Raw genomic sequence first — 25,335 nt, 5'->3', positions numbered from 1 at the left:
AATAAGATTATGGTAATTACCATAACAGCTGAAGATGTGTGATGACTACACTTGTGCAACTTTGCAAGTGAGGACCATGTCCTCAATTGGACATGGGAGGAATCAGGAATGGAAAGAATCAGGAACAGCTGAACATAGTCATTTAAAACTTCTACCAAAAAACGTGTAAAATGCATTGTTCACTCATGCAACTGTGGTTTTGTTTTTATGGACTACTGATACATAAAAACGTTACTAGTTCTCTTTCTACTAATGATAACTGACAATAATAAGACTGTTCTTCACACTTATTAGCAAAATCAAGGAGGCCACTTACGGCGGATCTCAGCGGTGGCATATTTTGGGATCAAGGAATCGATGGTAAGTTCCGGGTGAAGAATACATCCATGAGTGTAAGCATCCATCGGAAGGCTCTCTAGAACATCTCTATACTGGACAACCCTTGAGTGGAGAAGACTTCCAGCTTCTGGTATCAACTGGGGAATAAGTTCTGAAATGAAAATACAGTTAAGTTATACAAATATATAAAACTTTGATGCAATACACCACATGCCTCGAACATTTGTAGTCTGAGGCCCAACACATCCTACATTAGGAAGCAACACGAAAATTACAATTTTGGTTTTCTTGACTGTCCATAGAAGCTATAAAAGAGGTTGCTTATTTCTTTAACAGTTTTGTAATTAATTATGAAATATTTATCATAGAGTAATAAATACTAAGGCCAACTAGGGCTTCTAATAAAGCATTTTTACAAATTCTATGATTCCATATTGCCTAGGTAGGTGAGTACTGGTTATATGCGATGGTTCGAATTAATTATAAATTGTGATGTGTAACAGGTTTGTTCGTAAATGGCGTCAACTTGCTAAATAAAACCTATATACTTTGAAAGAAAACTGTAGAGGTAGATGCATCAATGTAACTAAGTTGAATTTTAGGGAAAGTAACATTATTAATGAGGAACACAAAAACCTTATTGCAGTCCCAATAAAACTTTTGACACAATGGGTCTTATTCTGGTTCACTCTCAGAGGCAAATTACTTCTCAAATGGACAAAACCATGTGCACTGCAGGGGGGGGGGGGGCAGATGTAACATGTGCAGAGAGAATTAGATTTGGGTGAGTAATTTTGTTTCTGTGCAGGGAAAATACTAATTGCTTTATTTCTACACTGCAATATAGATCTCACTTTGAAGAAAAACCCCACCCAAATCTAATTCTCTCTGCATAAGTAACATCTGCCCCACCTGCATTGCACATGGTTTTGTCCATTTGAGAAGGAATCTGCCTCTGAGAGTGAACCAGAATAAGGCCCAATATTGCCTCGTAAGAATTGTATTTAAGGGGCTTGTCATGCTCACTATTAACCCTCCCCCCCCTGCAAGATACAAAGAAATAATGTGAAGAAGAAAAAAATTCTCGCTACACTTTCCCGCAAATCCTCCTGAAATGTTATTTACACTGGTACACACTGCCCAGGAGGATTGAATAGGGCTTTGTCAGCAAGGACACAGTAACCACTAGGAGAGAAACACTGTGTTTTTCAACTGCTCCACCCAGAGAGGTGCCTACTTGGCCCTATTCAGGCAGTGATTGGTCTGCCTACCTTAGAAGAAACCAGCCTGGGCTCTTTAAAGGGCCCCTTACATTAGAACGATATATCTGATGCTGAAATTGGATGCAATTTCCCTTGAACTCCCCCTGGACCTTCCCGGGAGTGATTGCATCCAATTTGGTTCTTTGGTGTTATTTTGTGCATGCAATTTGTTCAAATAAATTGTATGAGATTTATCTGGCCAAATTGCATGTGTACTATATGTGCGATATATTGCAGAAAGGCAATATATCGCATACGATAAAAGCACTCCATTTTCCATCCGATTCCGACAAATCACAGGTGCGGTCCGACCAACCTAGAGCCTCCCATCCGACTCTCACGGGACCGCAAGTCGGAACGGAGGGAAAACACAAACGATGTGGCGCTCTTCAGACGATATATCAGCCTGAAACATCGAAATTGGCCAAAATCAGGCAAAATCGTTCTAATGTAAGGGGGCCTTAACACTGGGTCATGCTGGGGTACTGGAGGATTCGAGGTTTTATTTATTTATTTACTGTATTATATTATTTACCAGGCATATGCTTGGTCAACCTCCACCTTACTATACTTATCCCAACACTACGGCCTTCCTCCCCAAAATCTAGGACTGTAATGTGAGGCTTGCACAGTGCAGCAGGGCAGATTTATTCTGATTTACCAAGATGTTTAACGAGGTCCGCTATGTGCAGGTGATGGGTAGACAATTAACACTTGACTACATTAAAATACAGAAAATATACTGTATGAAGTATAACTTTATTTTATATTGCAGTTTAAATTACGCTGGCTCAAACATATTTGAAAATATTTTTAAAGCTGTCACTCTTGAGTCTATAACCTTTCTTTCTCACCATCCCATTCATTTACAAGTTTGAAACAATTAATGAGGCTGAGAAGCAGGCGTAATTTAAATCTTTACCAGTCTTAACAGCTGACTGCTCCCAGATGGCATTTTAAGATGGAAATTAAACTGTGATCAGAGAGTTCTCAGCGGACACATACAATACAGGAAATGCACATAACAGAATCCAGGCTCTAGTTACTCATGTTGATTGCAATGAGTGAAGATGCTTAAAATATATTATAGCTGATAAACAGCCGGGCAAAAAATTTAGATAGGATGTTGGTGTCATATATATCATCTAGCTGCACACTAGGAACATAACCTCTCTTTCACTAGCATGTGTGTCCACCTAGAGTTCAAAATACAGGGACTGCAAGGGATCTACACCCCCACCAGTACATGTCATGTGCTTTGGGTTCACAACATGTGTTCTTATGACCAGTGGCGTAAGTTCGTCACAGTTGCCCGGAGGCAAGATATATATTGGTGCCCCACCCCCACACACACACACCCTTATATAATATATGTCTGTTCTGAAATATGTGTTTTATACACACACACACACATATATATATATATAGAGAGAGAGAGAGAGAACATATATATTTCAGAACTCAGCTACAGAAGGGATATCATTGGCTTTCAATTAACTGATTTGAACCAGCAGGGGAGGAGAGGTGCCCCCTTGGGAGCAGGAGCCCGATGGCAGATGACTCCATTGCCTCCCAGAGTTCTGCCCCTGCTTATGACTAACTTGTGTATTCATGCATGTTAACAGAGCTCTTTGCATTCCCTCTATGTGTTTCATTTCACAGTTGTAACATTTTTAATTACCAGTTTGTCTGTGCGAATGCCATGTTCATGGTGTGCCCCTACAGTAAGCGCTACCACTTTCAAACAGGTGGGAATATCTAGACAAAGCCTTCCACCAATTGCACATAAATGTAATGCCTGCAAGTTGCTACTGGTTACTGTTTAGTTTTCTGTAATTTTACATTACTAGTCACACCGATAGGTTTGGTCAACTTCACAATGACATTTCTTTTATATATTGGAAGGGAATATATCAAGTAACATCCAATTATATTTTAGGCTGCAACAGGTGACACCCAAAAAAGCTGCAGCCAGGCTGGCATCATACCATTAGACCACACCCCCACATCACAAGGCCACACCCCCTGCACTGACCTGTGGAAAAAGGTACTGTTGGGAAGTATGCAATCTGATAATGTCCACTGCTTATGTCTTGTTGCCATCTGCTCAGCAGACAGTGTCATTGGAAATTGTATTGAAATGTCGACAACTATATGTTCTTGTGCTTTTAGGTACTACATAGGAGTCAAAGAAACATAATATTGTTTACACTCCAACTATTTATTAAATACAATACAACAAAAAAAGAACCATAGAGGAACCATTGAATAACTGTAGTCAAACTGAAATGTAATTGTGGGTACACAGTAGTCGGGGGAGAATGGGCCTAACTGTTATGCTGGCGGTGGCATAGGCAAACTAGGCAAATGCCTAGGGCATCTGGAAGACCCAGGGGCATGCCTTCCAAGCCTAGCCTAGGGTCAGCTCTGCATTGAAGGCAGCGTCGGGACAAGGACGGCCAGAGGCAGTGTGCAGTGTGACGGTACATTGCTTTTGTGGCGATAATACAAGAGTGACAGCGGGGTCTGGGCTGGTAGGAATTGCAGTAGCTTTACCGCTCTGCAGAGGAGGTAATGGAGGGGGAGGCCAGTGGTCGATGAGTGCCAGTATGCAGCGATATGTCATACCGGCACTTTGACTGCTGTGCCGTTTCCAAACCCCCACTAGGCCGGCTCACCCCTGCGGCTGCCTGACAAGAGCATTAACTGAAATCTCAGCAAGCAGCCGTAGAAATGGAGAGAAAGTGCCGTCGGCATACCTGAGCACTACAGGCTGTCTCATTCTTGTGTAACTCCGACCCTCCCCAGCAGGTACTGTCTCCCGATCCTGGCAGTTACCCGATGTTGTGCAAGGAGGATGGGGAAACTTCCGGCTGCTGCAGTGCCACCCGGGCCCTTATAGCAAGTGGGAGGAGTTGGAATACAGCTTGAGGAGAAGCTAGTGATGCTCTGCTTGGAGCTTGGCGGTGGACTCGGCTCTCCCATAGCACCGGATCTGCGACATGCACAGTGGTCAGTAGTGCATGGCGTGATGCTGCTGTCCATGATGGGGCACCAGGGTTTGTCCCCTCATTCTAGGGGGATTGATTGTTCTCAGTGATGGGCATCCTTTCTTCCACCTGACAGATACCCCTACTCCTCAGAGCGCCCTTAGCCTTCCTTGTGCCACCATTAGCTCCTTCTGTGCCCACCTCACCCCTCCCTGTGCCCCCCAAAACTTACCATTTCCTGTGCTGACTTGATCCCTTCCTTTCCCCTCTCAATTCACCATCAACTCATCAGTGTTACAGTCATTAAAAATACAAATATATATTTTTAGCGGGTGTAGTGAGATTTCTTTTGGGACTCCCCCTAAACCACCGGGCCTCATAGCAGCTGCACACACATAGTTAGAGGTTCCGGGCTATGTCTGTCCATATGTGCCCCTTGCTATCTGTCTATCTGTGCCCCCCCTTCTGTCTGTCTACACCCCCATATAATGCTCTGTCTTTCTGTCTGTCTATCTCTCCTACCCCTCCTGTCTGTCAAGCTATGCATCCTCCCTTCTGTCCATCAGTGCACCCTCCCCCCATAATATGATCCACTCCTTCCATCAATCTTGAAGGTGTAGCTATCTGCTTCACTTTGGTAATATGGATCATTGGTCACTGATTATACTGTACATCACCACATATATATCAAAATTGTGGTCACTGTCAGCATAATGTCGGAATACCCTAAATTACATGACAGTTTCTTGGAACATTGTGAACAGTGTGGTAGATGCGGGGTACTGTTGTGTGATCACTCCCCTTCCCAGCAAGTATATGCTCCTTTGGCACATGTTGTGCCATTTAAAATATAGGGGGTGCCAATTCTCCTGCTGGCACAGGGCACCAAAATGTCTACTTGCGGCTCTGTGGATTTTGAAAGCTATGGCTGAGGGGTGTTATGTTTTACTGGCTGATAGGTGCTGGGTCAGAGGCAGAACTAGTGGCGGTGCGGGGGGGGGGGGGGGGGGGCATATGCTAAAATCTTGCCTAGGGCATCAAATTGGTTAGGGCCGGTTCTGTACAGATAGCGCTGTTAAAGTGCAGAAGCGCGCATCATTAGCGACATAGAGCATACACACTAGATGATATTTAGTTTTTGTTTTCCGACCTGACGGAAACTGCAAGATATTTGAAAATATTGTCTAATGTGTACCCAGCAGAATTCTACCACAACATCCTAGTAAAGGGCTATGTTTTACACCCCAGTTTTCAAATGAGCAGGTACTTGGGGGTAAAATCTAAAAACAGAGTCCCTAGTATTTAGTTAAAAAATGATAACTGCATTACAACTTCTATGGCAGAATGTGCCATTATGGCAGATGTATTAAGCCTTAACAAGAGATAACTGCAAGGGTAATAAAGAGAGATAAACGTTCAGCCAATCAGCTCCTTACTGACTTTTTTCAAACACAGCCTGTAACATGGCAGTTAGCAGGTGATTGGCTGGATGTTTATCTCTCCTTATCACCCTTGCATTTATCTCTTGTTAAGGCTTCATACATCTGCCCCATTATGCCTTGAAGAGCTGCCATTTGTGACAGTACTAAAACCAAAATCTACGGCTCTCTGTGATATCCAGATGTCATGTTATTTTGATTCCCTGTATGATGTGTCCTAGAGCTCACTAACTACCATGACTATGACCATAAACGGAAAAATAAATAGTTTGGGAGCTTCTCCATCAGCTTATCTCTTTGTTTTAGTAGTCAGAGTCATTATGTTTTAGTGTCTATGTGAGTTAATAATAATTTAATGGGCTAAAACATAAATGTGGCCTACGGAGAAGACATGGACTATGCACTCAGCTTTGTAAATGTATGATCATTTCATGGAACAATTCTTTTAAAGATTCTTGCATCAGAAAATATTCATAAACAAGATTTACCTCCAACAAAATTACTTTCAATATAGTCAATGATCTGGTTATAGTCACTGATGATATTGTCCCCATGGATGACTACTGGTACTTCTTCCCCAAGATTGAGGCGCATGAACCATGGTTCTTTTTGTTCTGCAAGTGGCAGGCTGACATCTCGTTCATCACACGGCAATCCTTTCTCTGCAATCACCAGACGTATCTGCAAGTGAAGCAGCAATTACTTACAGAAGGCATGTTTTCAGTATTACAATGACCGTTAATGCAGACTTTATATGCACATTGGAAGCTTCCATAAGAACGCAGCCTAGCAATTCATTGGGAACCATTTAATGATTTTGCTATGGGTCCCACTCCTGTTCTAGATACTCTCCTGATTAATAATGTCACTATTTCTAACTGCCTGCTGTTGTTTTACATTTCCTTAACAGAAACCAGTATTTTAGCAATCATAGAAGTGTAGATATACAGGTTCATGAATTGCTCTTCAAATCAAATTGAATTGGTTGGGTTGGAAGCCAAGTTTAGGCAATTTCTACCAGTTTTAAATCCCACACATCATAGGTGCCTTTGCCAAAGGTGTCACCAGCAATGGTGCCCAAAGCCTGGGCTGTTAGCAGCAAAAAGAGGTCTTGCCATAAAAACCAAAACTAGCACTTAGACTTTGTGACAGGCCAGGCTGGGAATACTAAGCATGGGTTCCCATTCCATAATGTCCAGCAGCGTCAACATGTTCGGCATCAGGCTGGATTTTTTAGGGCAGGGGTTTGCTAAACTTTTCAGTTTCAGTTTTAAGGATATCCAGGGCTGGGCACAGATAGTTATATCTAAATCAGTGGTTCCCAACCCTGGTCCTCAACAGTGCACGTTGTACATAGCAGCTGTTTGGTTGCCATGGCACACTTCTCCACTGGCACACTTCTCTGCTTTTATCACTGCTTTATATGTCTACCTCCCAGTATCATCTGTACGTATGTGATACTCAAAGCTACCTATCCTCCTAAGATTTGTCACTATCTGTATTGCACCTGTATTCCACCGTATACAATATAAAATACCTCTACTCACACACAAGGCCTTCCACCAAACTACATCTCTTTTCTTATCGCAGAATATCTCCCTACCCATCCTCTTCACAACATCTATGTCTATCATAAACACTCATTATTCTCTCCCATTCATGATTGAAGCACTTTCTTTAGGCTGCACCCACTCTGTGAGTGCAGCCCTCTAGCCTCCAAATCTTTAAGCGTTCCCTGAAAGCTCACCTCTTCACGCAAGCTTGTCAAATTTCGGACCCATCCACTTAACCTTTAGAATGTGTTACAACTACATCCCCGCTGTACAGTACAAACATATCCTCTCTTATTTTTATTTCTTCACTTCCCACCCTTCTGAACCAACATTGCTTTGTGACATTGGGGGCAATTCTCTAATACAGAAATGCGGTAAAAACCCTGTTATCAGGGTTTTTACCGCATTTCTGTATGCTCTAACCCCCCTCCGCAGTGTCAGCGCTGCAGAGGGAATCGCCGTACACACAGAGGACCGAATTAATCAAAATAAAGCCCATAATCTGAATATGAAGTATAGTAATAGGTTGGATTTATATCATTTTAATGTTATGAAACATACTAATGTGATTCTACAAGTGATATCACGAATTGATATCACAACACATTACCAATCTCAACATGCATGTTACCTAATGCCCAACATATGACCTGTAGGAGACTACTGTTGGTTGCTAAACTTCTCCGCTCTGCTGCACTGGCCAGGAAGTGCAGGAAGGGAGGAGGGGGGGGGGGGGAATCGTTAAACACATATATACATACATGTTATCTTGTATGTAATATATGTTCTGGAACGATCCCCGAGGATCGCCATCGCTTTACGCAGTTGTATGCATTTCCCCAGATCATCACTGTTCCATTAAGTGCAAATCAATGTCTGACAGTAGCTGGAGGGCAATGTAACTTATTTGCTTTTTGTGCCAGTTGCAGCTGCGCTGTAGACTTACTAGGCAGGTTGCTGTGTTCCATCTGTAATGCAGATTTTTTGTCTCTCTTTTCTCTAATGCTGTTAAGCGCTATTCGTATTGGCATTACATTTATTGCTTACAGCAGATGACTTGGCAATAGAGTGAGCATAATGTGCCTGAGACTTTGTGGTAAAGACTAATGCCCCTTTCAGACCACACTAAAAAACTGTATTTTGCAGCTTTTTAACCGTTTTAAAACGGTAATATGTGCGGTCTGAAAGGTGCAGTGATTTTAGCATTTACAAAAAAATGGTTTTTGGAAACTGTAAAAAAGCAGGGTCCTACCCGTTTCAGACCCATTTTTTTTTTTGCTGTCTGAACGGGTCTGAAACGGTACCCAGGCAGCAGTGAGCACTATTGGTCCTCAGCGCAGTGCGTACTTAATGAACCGGCCGCTCATTACATATGCACATATGTAATAAGTGGGCAGATCATTAAATATGCACTGCGCTGGCTCAGAGGGGACCAGCTATTGCTCAGTGTCAGACCCCCTACCCTTACCCTTCCAGCATCCTGCAGCTCTCCTCCCTGCCTGCAGTGCAGGCTCTGGTGCCTAGGGTTGCCACCTCTCCCGGATTTCCGGGATTCTCCCGTTTTGGGTGGCAACCCTCAAGGAGGCTTTTCCAGTCTCCCGGATTCCGGGATTCTCCCGGAATCCAGGTATCTGCAAAAGCCTCCAGCCCTCCATCTTCTCCCCAGTGGCCAGTACCGCGTCCCCCGTCCGCCGATGCGCCTGCCTCCACACCAGATGCTTGCGAGATGATGATGATGATGATGTCAGATGTCATCATCTCGCGAGTCTTTGTGGGGGAGAGCAGAAGACGCGCCAGCGCAGCAGCGGCACTGAGGGGAGAGGAAGAGGAGAAGACACGGCCCTGAGCGTCAGGGGGGAGAGGGAGAGCAGACAACATGGCAGAAGCAGCCCTAAGCTGCGGGGAGAGGGGGAGAGCAGACGACGCGGCCGCAGCAACCCTGAGCTGCGGGGTGGAGAGCAGAAGATGCAGCCGCAGTGGCAATGAGCAGCGGGGGAAGGGGGAGAGCAAGAACAGAAGACGCGGCCCTGAGGAGAAGACCCGGCGGCAGCGGCTTGGAAGCATGGACCAGGTCTCTTTTGGAGGTGCTGTTGAGGAGACCCAACATTAAAAGGTTTACATCTTTTTACTGTAAGGAGGGCAGGGGCAGAGTTATGCCAATGTGAGTGGGGGGTGGTAAGTTAGGATGTACAAGAAGCCTGTCACAGACTGGTCCCCCCCCCTCTCCCCCCTCCCTCTCTCCCTTCTCCTCTCCCCTTTTTAAACAGACCCGCCCATTTTACGAGGCCACGCCCACTTTCCCGGACGCACGCCCGCATTAGTATGAAGTGGCGAAATCTCCAGGAATCCATGATGATTGAGGTGGCAACCCTACTGGTGCCTGATCCCCTCTATACCTCCAAGAGGTCACTGCCCAGCGCATCTCCGGGATGTGTCAGCTGCTTTCACACCGCAAACCTGCTTTAGACCAGGTATTTACATGCGATGTGAAAGGGGTTAAACTTGATCTGACCTGTTTTAAAAAAAAACTTTTAAATACCTGGTCTAAGCAGGTTTTGCGGTGTGAAAGCAGCATTCTGCTGAACATATAGTTTAATAAACTATACAAAATCTGTGTGGTCATCATGTCTCCTTCAATATAGCACAGAACTGATTTCTTTATATGTTCTGTCTAAACATACAGTAATTATTATGGCATGTGTGATGCATTTATTGTATTTTACTCTATTGTTATCTTTATGAATTATACTTTAACTCCTAATGAAAAATGACATTTCTTTGCCTCTTTTAGTAAAACAAGATAGCCAAGTTTTGTTGTACCAGTTTATTTAAAACATAGGGCACAGTGTGAATAAGTGTGGTTTAGAAGTGGTTGGATTTGCTATTGCTCCTTACATAGAAGCAGCAGTGACAGCACTATAATGGTAATGCAGTCGGCGGTGTATGCCTCCTGCTGCATTACTGATCTGAACTGTATCCAAGGATACAGTAATGGATCTTTCCTGGCACCATTAGGTGGCTTGCAGCAACATGGAACCACGTAAGCCACCTGACACAGAGGCTGCAATCCCTAGCCTCGTCCCTTCCACTAAAAGGTGGTAACTTAACTGACTTCCGTTTTTACAAATTGAGGCTGCCGCCCCCAAATCACCATCAAACTGATGCTGGTCTGCTTAGAACATCGCAGGACCCATTTGCACACACACACACACACACACACAAACACACACACACACACACACACACAAGCAGAATGGGTCCTGACTCCTGTGTATGGCTAAAGTTCCAAATCTTGGACCTCAATGAATCATTGTGCATTACATATTTGGCCTCACTATACAATAAATATGAGGCCTGATTCAGATTGCTATTTTAGAGAATTTGAAAATTGAGTGATTATCAAATGACTGCACATGCATACCGATTGAATTGTGCATATGCGAGGGGAATTACTGACAGAAAATGTTTATGGATCATAAATGCAATCCTCTCACTGGGGAGTAGAAACCTGATGTTTTCTAGGTGTGTTAGAAAAACACAGGCATGCCCAGGAATTATTGAGGAGGGTCTGTGGTGTCAGCAATGACCAATGTAAGCATGTCTCAGTTGCAGATTAGTGGAAGCCTCAGACTTAAGGGGCATACACACAGGCGATTTCAGCCCCTTTTCTAAGCGATCTATTCAGAGAACAGATAGATCTATGCCCATTGCAAGTCAGTGCTTACACTCGCTTTCCCTAGATCGTGGGGCTTTGCCTACTAAAAATAGCCAAAGCCCCGCTCACCAGAAAGAGTTGCGGGACACCCATGATGTGTGCTGAGCGATTGTGATGAAGCGCGTTGCTCAGCAAAAGTGCTGGGTCGCCCCATGTGTATGGGTCTTTACTCACATTTGCACAGAGAGAAAAAGTTTTCAATGATCCGTGATTTGCATATGGATTTATAATTGGATGCTGATTAGCGATACATTCGCAATTCTATCGCAATTTTGCAAAGGGCGGTTACTCTTTCTGGCTGGGTGGCAGCTTACTCCTCACAGTTCACTGCAATCCTCACATTAGCGATAAACTCTGAATGAGGCCCATAGAACAATGCATGTCCCCCCGGAAATACATGATTTGAATACATATACTGTAGATGCTGCTATGTACAGTATGCAGTGTTTGAGAGCTATATTGTATATTCCAATAAAAGTGTATATAATACTTTAGAGTGAGTCTGTCATGCATTAGTACAGCCAAAATAATTCCTCCTGTCCTGATTTAGGTTCACTCAATGTACGAGCATGTGCAGTATTTGCAATGTGCACAAATGATAGAGCGCTGTAATGCTCAGTGCAAGATCAGTGAAGTTGTTTCCACGAAAAAAAAATTGTGTTTCATTTTATGGAGTAAATGAGTTGGCACTATGAAGGGAAGGAATCAGAGAATCTCAGAACATTTCTGGTGCTGGTGAAATATACAAGTGAAGCTGATTTATTCATTTAGAGAGATTCTTTCATATGCAAATGGCCATCAACATTTATCCAGAATGATTTGCTAGCAGGCATGCTAGATGTGTACATGGAATATGTTATAGAGGTGACATTTATTGGAGTTATGGCAGACGAGACAACAGACCCAGATACTTTCCAAATTTTGCTTGTTCTTCGTTACTGTGAAGAAAGCGGAAACCCGGTTATAAGGTTTTCAGGTTTCTTCATTCCAACTGTGCAAGATACAAATGTGATATCAGAGTGTATTCTAGCCTCTAGGTCAGCTTGATATCATTCTAAAACTGAAAATCAAAATCACTCAATGAAGGAGCAGCAGCAATGAATGGTGCAATGAATAGAGTACAGACAAAAGTGAGAGAAATCAAAATCATGTGACGTCACCTGCCCACCCTGTCTTCATCCCGGCAACCGCAAATAAAAGTCAGTCTCCACTGGCTCTTTGTGAAGGCAGAAGAAATCATTTGATGGTTGTGGACCATGAAATGATTTCTCCTGCAGTGGCGGCATGCCAGGGGATGTGTCTTTGTTACATATTCCCTCACATGGTAGCGACGGAACCCGGGTATTCATCAGGCAGCATATCAAGTCAACCAGAATCAACCCCTAAATGTCATCTGTAAACGTTCGTCAACATTGGTCAATTTTGGTGTTCCAAAGTTCATCTATTTTGACTTAAAACCAGCCTACAACCGACTTAGGGGCAGATTTATTAAGCCTGGAGAAGAGATAAACTGGAGATAAAGTGGAGATATGGTAAAAGCACCAGCCAATCAACTTCCAACTGTCATTTTCAAACACTGTTCATTGGCTGGTGCGTTATCTCCTTTTACCTTATCTCCACTTTATCTCCAGTTTATCTCTTCTCTAGGCTTAATAAATCTGCTCCCTTAAAACCTTGTATTGCTTTCCTATTGGCCAAAGCCTAACACTAGTTATTCTTACCTAACAGAGCTTTAAAAAAAATGAATGATTAGCACATCAGAGCAACAGCCACAGTCTATCATTTTCAAATGTAAGTTTATATAAAATATTATACAGTACTTCACCTATCCTGCAGCCATCCCATGGGCATTTGGTAGGCATGAAAAATAGCATAGAGGAATAGGATCCTAAGGATGTAAGCAACCTGACAATAACCAGGATAGCTAGTAGCTAGCTAGGACACCATTTTTTTGTTTTGCATTACAGACAACCTGCTCATTCATGGCCTAGGGTTGGTGCCTTTTCTGTGTAAAGATGAGCATTATTCCTAAGAGGTCTTAGCCCTATGTGTGTGCTGAGTAGACTATAGCTCCCAGTACATTAAGCATGCCTGCAAGATGCCAAAATGCTACCCTTTTGTACATGCCACTGTGACTCCTGGCTAGGAAAGCAGATGTAGGTTTTACTGTGGGCGATGAGGGCTCCCATGACCTGTATGAGGTGCCTGTGAAAAGTAACCTGCAATTTATTACCAGAAACTGACAAAAAAGCCAGTTACAAAAAAAAAAGCAGAACCTAAGCAGCTTGTGCAGGCCTGGTACAGGACATAATCATGCAGTATCTGGCTCAAGCTGAGTCTTAACAAGGTCATACAGCATTATTATGTGGGAACAATGGAAGTGGAACATCTGTATGACCTTGCCAGCAGACAATGATATGAGATTTAATAGTATAAGGAAAAACCTAGGCCTTCTAAGCTGCTGTTGGTCCTGTGCTTTCAGCTGCTGGGTCCTTCAGTCAGGTGTTGAGATGCACACCTCAGAAAAGTACAGAGCATCCCAGTCTTCTAATGTCAATTTTACTACAGCCAGGTGGGACACATGCTTGTGTCTCCTTTTACATAGCCTCCAACATCTGAAGAACAACAAATGGTACAGATTCAGAAAAAGGAGGCGTGACCACGTCCCCTTTCTTATACTTACAATGGGCAGTTGGAGACCCCAAAAAAAAGGTACAGACCATAAAAAAATGGTGCTGTACCTGCCAAAAAGGTACAGTTATAGTGTATGCTTTAACAACCTTTAGTTAATTTAACCCCTAGTCTCAATGGCCCATTTGATTTTTATCTGATTATTTCAGATGTTGTCATTCAACACATACAAAAGGTTGATGGCTATGGTTGACACATGAAAAGATTGACATGACTTTTGGTTTATTTTTTATTTTTCTGAACTTTTTAATACTTTGCCATCCACGTAGACTCTGATTGGGAATGGTAGAGTGGGTTTTTAGATGGGGCACATCGTCTAGTGCAATGCATGCTCCCACTCATTGCCAGCAACATCCTCTGAATGCAGTATGGCTGGCCCCAACACTCCGTCACATGTATGCACTTGCTGATGCCGATCAATCCCCCAAGGTGATGTTCCTGGGGACACAAATTATGTAGAGTGTACCCAGGTCAAGGGGCCAATCTTGTACGTCAGCATGTCAATACATACCATTTTTTGGCAAACTTGGGCTGTAGGCAGTGCAAATTGTTGTCTCATTGACGAAGTTGAAATGCCACGCAACTCACACCCTTCACATCTATTTGGATTGACCCCTTAGTGCAGTGGTCTCCACCCTGTAGCTTGCAAGTCATAATTTTGGTAACTCATCTAGCTGCAATACTGTTGAGATAGTTAGGAGGAAGTGATCCAATGTCCGCTCCCTAAAACAGACAGGTGGAGACCAACATATATCAACACCGCTGTGGGAGACAGCAGCACAGGTGACACTGCACAGTGTCGGTAAGCAGAAAGGTAAATTGTAATCACTGGAAAGGGGATCCACAGAAAAGCCTCCATGCGGGTAGTGGTCAGATCAATGTGTTGAGCCAAAGGCTAGAAATCGATCGGATAGGTACGCAGACCACTTGAAAAATTACTAGATTTTTTATTTTAGTAGCTCTTCAGGAGGTTTAATTTTTGTTAAGTAACTCTCACCCCAATTAAGGGTGGCGACCTCTGCCTTAGTGTTAGGGATTAAATCAGTGGCACAATAGCATCAAAGAACAGTTTAATGGAAAGGCTTTGCCTTTAAAGAAGATGTTTACATTTTGTGAATATTAGCCCTCCCTTTCTCTCTTGCTCCTCTCCCTCTATTCTCACATTCCTTCTCTTTTCCAGGCCACCTCTCTCTCACCAGCATCATTTTTGTCTCTCAGCAGGATGGGGGGGGGGGGTAGCAAAATGTTTATATGGGGCGCAAAGAGTTCTAGTTATGCCCCTGCACAGAAGAACCTATTGTTGGGAGGGCATAGCAAAATGTTTCTATGGGGCGCAAAGAGTTCTAGTTACTCCCCTGCACAGAAGCGCCTATTGTTGGGGGGGGCATAGCAAAATGTTGCTAAGGGGCGCAAAGAGTTCTAATTATGCCCCTGCACAGAAGCACCTATTGTTGGGGGGGGGGGGGGGGCATAGCAAAATGTTGCTAATGGGCGCAAAGAGTTCTGGTTATGCCCCTGCACAGAAGCACCTATTGTTAATGATATTGTGTGTACATACAAAAGGATCCAGTAAAGATATTGGTCAGAAAGTCCTCTCTGAGCGATATCTATTTCTTTATCCTTTAGTGTGGATTACATTTTTACTCTTTCCCCCAGGCAGATTTTCATGTGTACCAACAATTCCACTAAAGGTTGCAGAAGAGAGTGTGCGTGTGTGCGCACTTACATTATGTGTACAAATTGCTAAAAATACAATGATCTACCTGTATATTTTGTGCTTCCTAAATTAACTTCTGTAAGTTAGTGGTTCTGTAATAGAAAATTATTGAATTAATAAAAATGATTTTCAATTTATTATTTATGTGTTACTGCTCCCAGTAATGTCATTATTTCAGGCTTTACCATACTAGCTATTACTGGTAAATAGTGACCATGTAAAGTTTTGTAATGTTGGGTAAACTTCCCAGTGACAACCCCCCCCCCCATCCCCCCGTAACACACACACCTACACCGCTACCCCGATCATTATTATAACTTGATTGCAGTGGAAAAGATTTTCACATGTTACAAGCAGAAATTCACCATGAAAACCCTGAAGGTAAATGGAATTCTAATCGATCATCTGTATTTCATGTACAGAAAATCTTGATAACAGCATCCTGGGGTGGTCTGCTATTATTGCTGTTAAATTAAGCTACTTCATTGATTTCACTATTAAATAAGAGGAAGCCTCTGGAGCACACAGCTTTTAGAAAATATTCAATACAGCTTAAACAATCAGCAAACACAATGGGGAGTACCTACTTTATATAACTGAAGGTTGACAATGTTGTAATTAACAGAACTTTCAATCAGTACATTAAATTAGTACCAAGAGAGATATGAAAATCTTTGGCAGTTCTGAAGTGTTTTAAACCAACAAATGAATTCAGTGAATGAATCTCCTTTAATACTATACAATTCATATTTTAATAATTTAAGGTGATATAAAAACTACTGATGCCTATGGAATACAGGATACACACTGTGGAGGCAGCCATATTGTAGGCTAAACATGATCCTGCAGCCTATCGCTTCACTAACATCTAGTGACAAAGCAACAAAGTTTTAGGCTGCGGTGTAGTAATACAACAGAAATGCTCTAGTACCCCACAGAAAGGTGGAATGGTGCTTAATAATTGAAAGAAAGACTTATATATATATATATATATATATATATATATATATATATATATATATATATATATATATATATATATACACACATTTCAAGTTTTCTTTATTTATAGGGGGAGGGGTGTTATACGTTTTATATTGATATATTAAAATAAAAGTGCCTCAAAGTCATCTCTTGATTTTTTTTTACTACAGAATAGTAAAGCAAGTTACACAATTCTTACAAAATCATCAAATTCATGCATTGTTCATTCTACACATGAGAGTACCGGGTGTGGTATGCCGGGCCGACAGTTGGGTAGTTTAAAGGTGTGTACACACATGTACAATTTAGACTAGATTACAATTTAGACTATGTATACAATTTAGACTATCTGCATACAATTTAGACTATATAGTGCAGATCTGCACTATATAGTCTATGCAGCCAAGACTTTCTGGCTGCGATACAGGAGCGCGCATCGGGATCGCAAGAATTAAAACCCATACAATCTGCATGCGATCCAGATGAGATTTTGACTAGTCAAAATCTCATACACATTGTACAAGTGTGTACACACCATTAAACTGTAGCCATCTTTTAAATCAATTTTTCATCAATGAATATCAATATTTTGAATTGTGTTTTTAATCGAAACAAAAACAGATCTGAGCCAGAATACTTGAGGGACGTTTTGCCAAAATCAAAACTCAGTGAGGACTTAAAACCAAAACCCATGATGTTCACATCTATAATATGACATAAATAAAAATAGGTATTACATAATTTAAAAAAAAAAATTTAAAGCGCTGTTGTGTCTAACGTATGGTGTCAGAAATCTTAGAAATAGGCTGGGTCTTCCTGATCGGTGTGGTATGGCGGTCCAACAGGGGGGATCCCAACAGTCAGTATCCCGACGTCGGAATCCCAACTGCCAATGCTCTGACAGGGGGCGAGTGCAAAGAAGCCCCTTGTGGGCTTGCTGAACTCGCCACGCTCTATGGGGGTCATGGACCCCCACAAGGAAGAAGACCACTGTGGGTCGGGATACCCCCTGTCGGAACACCAGCAGTCGGGATTCCGACGTGGGGATACTGACCATCGGGATCCCCCCTGTCGGGCAGTCATACGGCACCCGTTCATGAATGGTGAGTCAAAGGTTGCTAAACCAATTCCCAGAGATTGTTTGTCTTATGGGTGTGTAGCAGTAGTGGCACTAAAGTATTTGCATACACACATACCTAAGCATTCCCTCTGACCATCCTCAGATAGAAAATCTGCACCTGCCACAGGACAGACTCTCACTATGAGCATTCCAATATGCTGTAATAACAACTTGGGCAAAATGTAATAGGGTGCGATTTTTTAGCATGTGCAATATTTTGTTAAAAAATGGCCGAAATCATAGGTTTTGTACTTTAAAAGGGTGTAACATTTGCACACTTTGACCTGTTAGAAAAAAAACACATTCAAAATCGCATCAAGAGGTTTTCTCATAGAAAACATAAAAATTGCAAATGTAATCGGGTGTAAATTTTTAATTACAAATACCTTAAAAGACCAAAAACTGCTAAACAAAAAGACCAGGTCTAGGCTGGGAAGTTTGACAGAACCATGCACAGATCAGTGAGATATGTGCATGGTGTTCTAAAAAAAAAAGTTGTAAAGTTAAATTTAATTAAAAAAAAGGCTTGGGGTCCCCCCACCCTCTGAGCAGAACCAACTCCAGGCTCATTGAGCTGGTCCTGGTTCCCTAAATATGGGGTGAAAAATCATGGGGATCCCTGTATTTAAGAAACCAGCACCAGACTCTTAGACCGGCCCTAGTTACAAAAATACGGGGGACAAAAAACTGTGTCATACCACAAATAGGCATTAATGGGCCCCCTTAGACTTGTAGTTCACCTGTAAAAAATGGTAAAACAAACACACACACCTAGAAAAGTAAAACTTTATGAGACACACTATACCTGCATTCACACAACCTTACCCTTCCTCTTTCCCCTGAAAGAGCGGCTGCGGGACAGTCAGTGGACCCCCTGTGACGTTATGCCGGGGAGCCCGCACAACATTGATTGGCTGACAGCATCTTCGTGGAGATGCCTACAGCCAATCAGGCCTGAGCTTAGCCCTGAATGGCAATAGGCATCTCCATGGAGATGCTTTCAGACAATCAGGGCTGAGCAGGGTCCCTGGCACAGAGGTCAGCGGGATTCCCTGTGTCACAGAGACTCTGCTGACAGCCCCGGAGCCCCTTTTATGGGGGAATGAGGTAAGTATGTGTGAATGCGGGTTTAGTGTGCCTAATAAAGTTTTAGTTTTCTAGGTGAGTGTTTATTTTAATGTTCTTTTTACAAATTAACTACAAGCTGAAGGGGGCCCATTAATGCCTTGTAGTTCTACTGTAAAAAGTAATGTTTTTTTAAAATTCCCTTTTATTTTACACAAATTAATCAGCCGGGACCCACCATCCAGGGAGGCTGGAAAGGGAAGCCTGGGGGGGTTTCCAGGGAGGCTATCTCCAGCCTCCCTGGAAAGGGAAGCCTGGGGGGGCTGATCCAGGGAGGCTATCTCCAGCCTCCCTGGATCAACCGGCAGCCACCATCCAGGGAGGCTGGAGAAAGCCCCGGGCTTCAGCCCTGGAAAGGTACTCTGTCCAGGACTGACCAGCCAGGGTGATCATGGTTCGGCTGGGGGACCTTGCATAAAAAGTGTAACGCGGCTGTGGCATAATGCCGCTGGGTGTTGGAACCCAGTGCTGGTCCCAAAATATGTCCCCCGTATTTTTGGAACCAGTACTGGTCCAAGAGCGTGGTGCTGGTTTCTTAAATACGGGGTTCACCATGATTGTTACCCCCGTATTTAGGGAACCAGGACCGGCTCAATGAGCCTGGGGCTGATTATGCTGGGGGGGGGGGGGGGCATTTAAAAAAAAATAACGCAAATCCGCAGATCAGGCTGATCTCATGTGTTTACAGCCCGAGGGGAGAGAAGCACACAGTAGTGGCATAAGCAGTCCTGCTGTGCGTGTCTCAAAGTATCAGTACTTTGTGGAGGAACGGTACTACGCATGTGCAGTATTCAGAAACAAAATGGCTGCAGATATCAAGTGATTGACAGTTTACAGCCATTTGGAGAGGGTTCGGTGTGTCACATCATTTTGTAGGGTGGCAAGGTCAGGATCTCCATCTTCCATTGGAGATTTCCTGGCATCTTGGTAGGAGCATGCCAGCTGACTGAGGCACAAGAGATCTGATGCTCTGTCCTAGGACTAAGCAATGGATCACAGATGAATGCAGGAAGACTCAGATACCTCATTTTGCATTAACTTGTCTCTCTGTATGATTGCTGCTTCCAAGTAAGAAACAGTAATAAACACTCCAACCCAGGGCTTAAAGTGGTCCTGGAGAGGTGGTGGCAGGGTTGCCACCTCATCCCTTTAAAACTGGAGACATATTAATTACACAGGTTCTGTGGCTGGCTTTCAAGACTCAATTTCAACTGTTTTTTTTAAACAGCCATCAGACTTCATTCCAACTGTATTTTTTTAATCAGCCACAGAACCTGTGTAAATAATATGTCTCCAGTTTTAAAGGGATGAGGTGGCAACCGTAGGTGGTCGAACTCTTTTCCCCTGACACTGACACCCCCCTCCCGCCCCATTAGAGTCTAGACCAGTGCCAGGAAATCTGTGCCCTACCTCCCATAAAGGGATAATGGTCGCACAAGAAAGAATACTCCAATTAAAATTACAACACACAGTAGCAGTGGCGTAACTAACATTTTTGCGCCCCTCGCCAATATTGACATCACCACCTCCCCATAGCCCCCCCCACCCGCCCGCCCGAGTAAAGTTAAGCACCTCCCTTACCCCGCCGTATGCCGCCGCCGCATTCCTGGTCCGGCACCGCAGATATCCTCCTGGCTCTGTCTCCTGCAGTTCTAATGAAAAATTACACAACAAAATGGCTGCCCCCTAATGCCGTGGCCTCCTCTAACATTCCTAAAAAACTGTCTGCTGTATGGGGGCAGCCATTTTGTCGTGTAATTTTTCATTAGAACTGCAGGAGACGTAGCCAGGAGGATATCTGCGGTGCCAGACCAGGAATTTGCGGCGGTGATGGCACGGGTGGCTCTCCTGCCATCCTCTCTGCTTCTGCCACCTGATGAGCACCGGCGACGCCCCGCTGGCGCTTGCTCCCCCAAGCAGCCGTGGTGGCTGCCGTATGGTAGCTACGCCACTGCACAGTAGCACAATCATATACACATTACACCGCATGTAGTGCCCTTGATTCATTTTACACCACATAGTACTTATACACACAATGTTCACAGTTGTGCTGCTTATACACATCTGTCTCTGTCACTCCAGCTAACTGTCCATGTCCCTCAGCAGCTCCATGCCCTGTGTCCCTCCAGCATCTTCCCCCACCTGTGAGTTCCTCCAGCCCCCTCTCACTCCGTCTTCAGCAAGCACAGAGCCTGCTCCTCTTAGTGGCTCTTCTTCACTTCTTTGGCAGTGATGGCATGACATCACATACGCCGTGCCAGAAGAAGAAGCCACTGGGACAGGCTTTTCTTTTGGAATTACTGTTCAGGGCTGTGGTAGAGGTGGAGCTCAGTTACCCCTACCATTATAGGTGGTGGAACTCAGTTCCACCTCATTCTCCCTCACTTTTTCCCCTGCTCCACCCACATCTGAATCAAGCCCGGTATCTGCAGATATTTAGGGTAAATTTACTATTGAAGATGTAATGTTGCCCATAGCAACCAATCAGATTATACTTCTTATTTATTCAGCACCTTCTACAAGAAAAGAGACAGACTGGTTGCTATGGGCAAAATCTTCAATTAAATTCCCATCTTAGTAAATATAGTTCTTAGATTTGAAAGGGATGTGCCCAAACTGAAATCTAAAAATAAATCTGTCCAGCATTTGCACCCCTTGCATTGCAGCAGCGTATGTCCAGGTGCACAGTTACTTGCTCTTTCTGCTTTATTCTCTACTCATAATCAGGCCCATAACCAGGTACAGAAAAACAATTGTTACATCCAGGGGAGACTCCAAAGGAGAGGCAGCAGCACAGTTCAAAATTCAAGTAGAGGAGGAATACCAACTGCCATTTCAAACTGACTCACTGGTAATAGGTGCTGCTCCACTATTTGAATTTTAAACTGTGCTGCGGCCCCTCCTCTGGGGGTGTGGATCAGTTGGTCAACAGCAAGTTGTTAGACATTCATTAGGTCGACACCATTAGGTCGACATGCATTTAGGTCGACATGAGTTAAGGTCAACATACAGGAAAGTAGACATGACTTTAGGTCGACAGGGTCATTGGGTCGGCATGGGTAAGGTCAGCAGGATCATTAGGTCGAAATGGGTAAGGTCGACGTTGAAAAAGTCGACATGTTTTTTTTTTTTTTTAAACTGGAATGTCAACATTGCTCGCCATGCTTTGGGCGTAGTGCCTCGCTACGCTTGTCACACTATTTTATTCTCCCACCACACCCTAGTGGATGGTAGAGCATGAAATACCGCTTGTTGGCACATTTTTGCTCAAGAAAAAATAAAAAAAACCATGTCGACCTAATTACCCTGCCGACCTTACCTATGTCGACCTAATGACCCTATCAACCTAATGACCCTGTCGACCTAACCCATGTCGACCTTCCTGCATGTCTACCTTAAGTCATGTTGACCTAAATGCATGTGGACCTAATGGTGTCGACCTAATGCTTGTCTACCATCATGCTGGTGACCCAATGCCTCTGTTTAAAATCTTACAGAAATCATATACTTTGTTCTCACTTTTATTAACAGCATGTTCTCAAAGCTTCTCTGTATGCACTGTGTAGGTTCTTACCTCTCAACTGTCCGGATTTTGGTGGGACCGTCCCATTTTTGTGGGACTGTCCCGCGGTGGGGGCAGTTGGGAGTCCCCTCTATCACCCATGAATAGATGCTATTCATGCAGCCAGAGGGGCCATACCCCCACAGTGGCAAAATGGGGGCGTGGCCTCACTGGAGTGACATGTTTGTAGGCCAGGCCCCCTTGCTGGCAGACCATGCCCCCGAATTTCAGACATGCGCTTGCAATCCTGCTGCGGACATTCTGAAATTTGGGAGGTATGTAGGTGTAGTATAATAAATCTACTAAGACTAGGTAGACAGTAAGTAGGTCGATAACATGTATTAGGTTGACAGGTTCAATAGATCGAGAGGGTGAAGAAGTTGACATGACAACAGTTGACAATTGTTTGTTAGTCCACATCTAGTATGTTCCATGTTATTTGACTACCATCAGTACAAACATGTACCTTCATCAGGCTTCGGGAAAGGTAGCTTGCCTTAGCTCATAACAGGTTACTATTCCCAGTAGATGTCCACGTGGATAGTAAATTAAGCAACGGTTAATAATACATCTAAGTATCCCCAAAACATATGTCGACCATTGTCAAGTCAGCATTTTAAACCTAAGGACCTTAACCACTGTCAACCTTTTTTTTTTACCTGCCGACCTATTGCCTGTCTACCTAGACATTATAGCTCTCTAATCCAGCTACGGCACTGAGTGATCCCATTAAATGCCATATCACTGTCTGAAGGCTGCAGGCAATATGGACATTACAGTACACCAAAATGCATGTTTCTCAGGTATATTTGCTGACATTATCTGTAAGACTATCAGCATCATATCTCCTTTAATAGCCTTCGAAAACAAGCATAAAAATAATGTATAGGCGTAAGAGGCCTAATACATCGATCACAGTGCTTGCATTAGAAGATTGCAACAAGCTATCGCTGTATGTGTAGGGGAGGGGGCGGATTTGCTACTGGGAACGCCTTTATATCCCATGCTAGATGCTAGTGTAAAGATTTACTATAGTATGACATTTTCAGTCAATACAGAGAAACGAGGTCAAAAGGGTCAACCATTTATATTCAAGCCTGAGAAATTCCTCATCATTTCCCATGCCTTATGGTTCTTGCAGTTTCCTTATATCTTAAATAGGTAGGAAGAGTACACAAGCTAAATGTGCAATAGAAGCATGACATAAGACAGGCTAACAGCCTTATTGGGAATGGTCCTATGTAAAGAATGCCTCGATCTTTCCACTATAGTATTTATCTGTGTCAGTCATGTAGAACAGTAAATGGCAGTAAAGGTATATATGCATACAAGCTTACAGTACTACTATCTCAGACAACAACACTGTGCATATAACTAAAATGTTCTCACAATGTACATGACTGTCCTTGATGCTTTAGATATGGTGCAATTGAAACTATATCATCTGCATCCAGATCTATAGATGAGTGCAATAATAAACAATTGCAGTACAGAGGATAAATGAATAGAGCATCCCCTGTATAATGCAACATAAGCACCTTTGCACAGCAATGCATATATACTGTATAATGCACATAGCACATACACTGACAGAAACCATACATACAGTACTGTTGCAGTGAGCTGCTTCAGTCATGGTAATGGACCCTGCTGCCGTTTATACAGTCAGTGCATGCCCTCACCTTCTGCGAGCTGAATGACTGTGTCCAGTGATACAAAACCAGCTTGTCCTTGGATTTGAGGCTGGGGTTAGATGCTTCTGAATTTTCCTCACCATCAATTGTCTTCCCTGCATCGTTCTCTATAGCTGAAATAGGCCACCAGCTGCAATTTGTGGGAGTAAGATTGCTGGCAGTCGCCATGACAGCCGGAGACAGAAGAAAGGAGACAGCCAGAGAGCTGCTGCTCCAGCAAAAGCATCACATGGCTTGTTCTGTGGACATCACCACTAGCAGAGAGCCTCCATCCTATTACTCATCAGATACAGCAGCCTGGGACTCAGGTGCTGAGAGAGACTGACAGATAAATGCTCACATCATTAACAGCTTGGACCATAACATCAGGAATCTCCCTCAGATATTAAGTCAGCAAAGCGGGGGGTGGCTTGTGTGTGTGTGATAAATTGCTTCGAGGAAGAATATTGGGCTCATAAATCGCAGTATATAGCAGTATATAGGATGCAACGTGCAGCCAAAGGTCACTACTGTATTTGCTTTCTCATTATTGTCATGCTGCACATTTCATTTCTTTAATTAAAGCCACTTAATTATTTTGCACATATACTATTGACTTGCTAACTGAATTCATCTGTTAAGTGCAGGTTAAAAAAAAATCAGCATTATTTAAAACAAAAATGTATTGGATTTGAGGAATATAACATTTTTATAAATTGGGATGATGTCAGTGTACAATGTATCACAGCTGCTTGGGATTTATTACAGGTTCCAAAGAAACACACTGCACATTGAGATTACAGGAGAGTGACTTCATAATTTATTATAATTACACCACAAGTCATATCGGGACACCTTTGCAAGATCACACATTGATGCCTTTTGTAACATGAAAACCTGAAGGATTTTATACATTAATAATAAATTATAAATGGGACACTATTAATTAAATTATAAAAGAGGACACAATTATTGATGAAAAGACTAATAAGGCACTATATTATGGTCTATAATATGTATAGGGACACTTATTTAATTTCTTTCCCTGGCATGATTTGGGAATTCAGAACTGCCGGATACAATATTGCTGGAAATTTGAAGTTGAACACTGATCAGTTAATAAATCTAATGCCGTGTACACACGCTTTGATTCAGAGTCATTTTG

At 43.1% G+C, this 25,335-nt stretch overlaps 1 protein-coding gene across 1 annotated transcript in view; it reads right to left on the bottom strand.

Moving 5' to 3' along the window:
• GDAP1L1 (ganglioside induced differentiation associated protein 1 like 1) overlaps positions 1-24,588 on the bottom strand; it is a 33,676-nt gene extending 9,088 nt beyond the window's left edge. Inside the window, exons 1-3 of the mRNA XM_083147006.1 lie at positions 24,180-24,588; positions 6,519-6,711; positions 317-490 (exon numbers count right to left, since the gene is read on the bottom strand). Of these exons, the coding sequence (XP_083003132.1) occupies positions 317-490; positions 6,519-6,711; positions 24,180-24,359 (547 nt within the window). The 5' untranslated portion in view covers positions 24,360-24,588. The remainder of the gene's footprint in view (positions 1-316; positions 491-6,518; positions 6,712-24,179) is intronic.
• Positions 24,589-25,335: the final 747 nt, after the last annotated feature.

Source organism: Crinia signifera, chromosome 6 (assembly GCF_055691185.1).
Source record: "Crinia signifera chromosome 6, ASM5569118v1, whole genome shotgun sequence".
In the NCBI taxonomy this organism is placed as follows: domain Eukaryota; kingdom Metazoa; phylum Chordata; class Amphibia; order Anura; family Myobatrachidae; genus Crinia; species Crinia signifera.
This window is presented reverse-complemented; position numbering and strand designations above follow the sequence as displayed.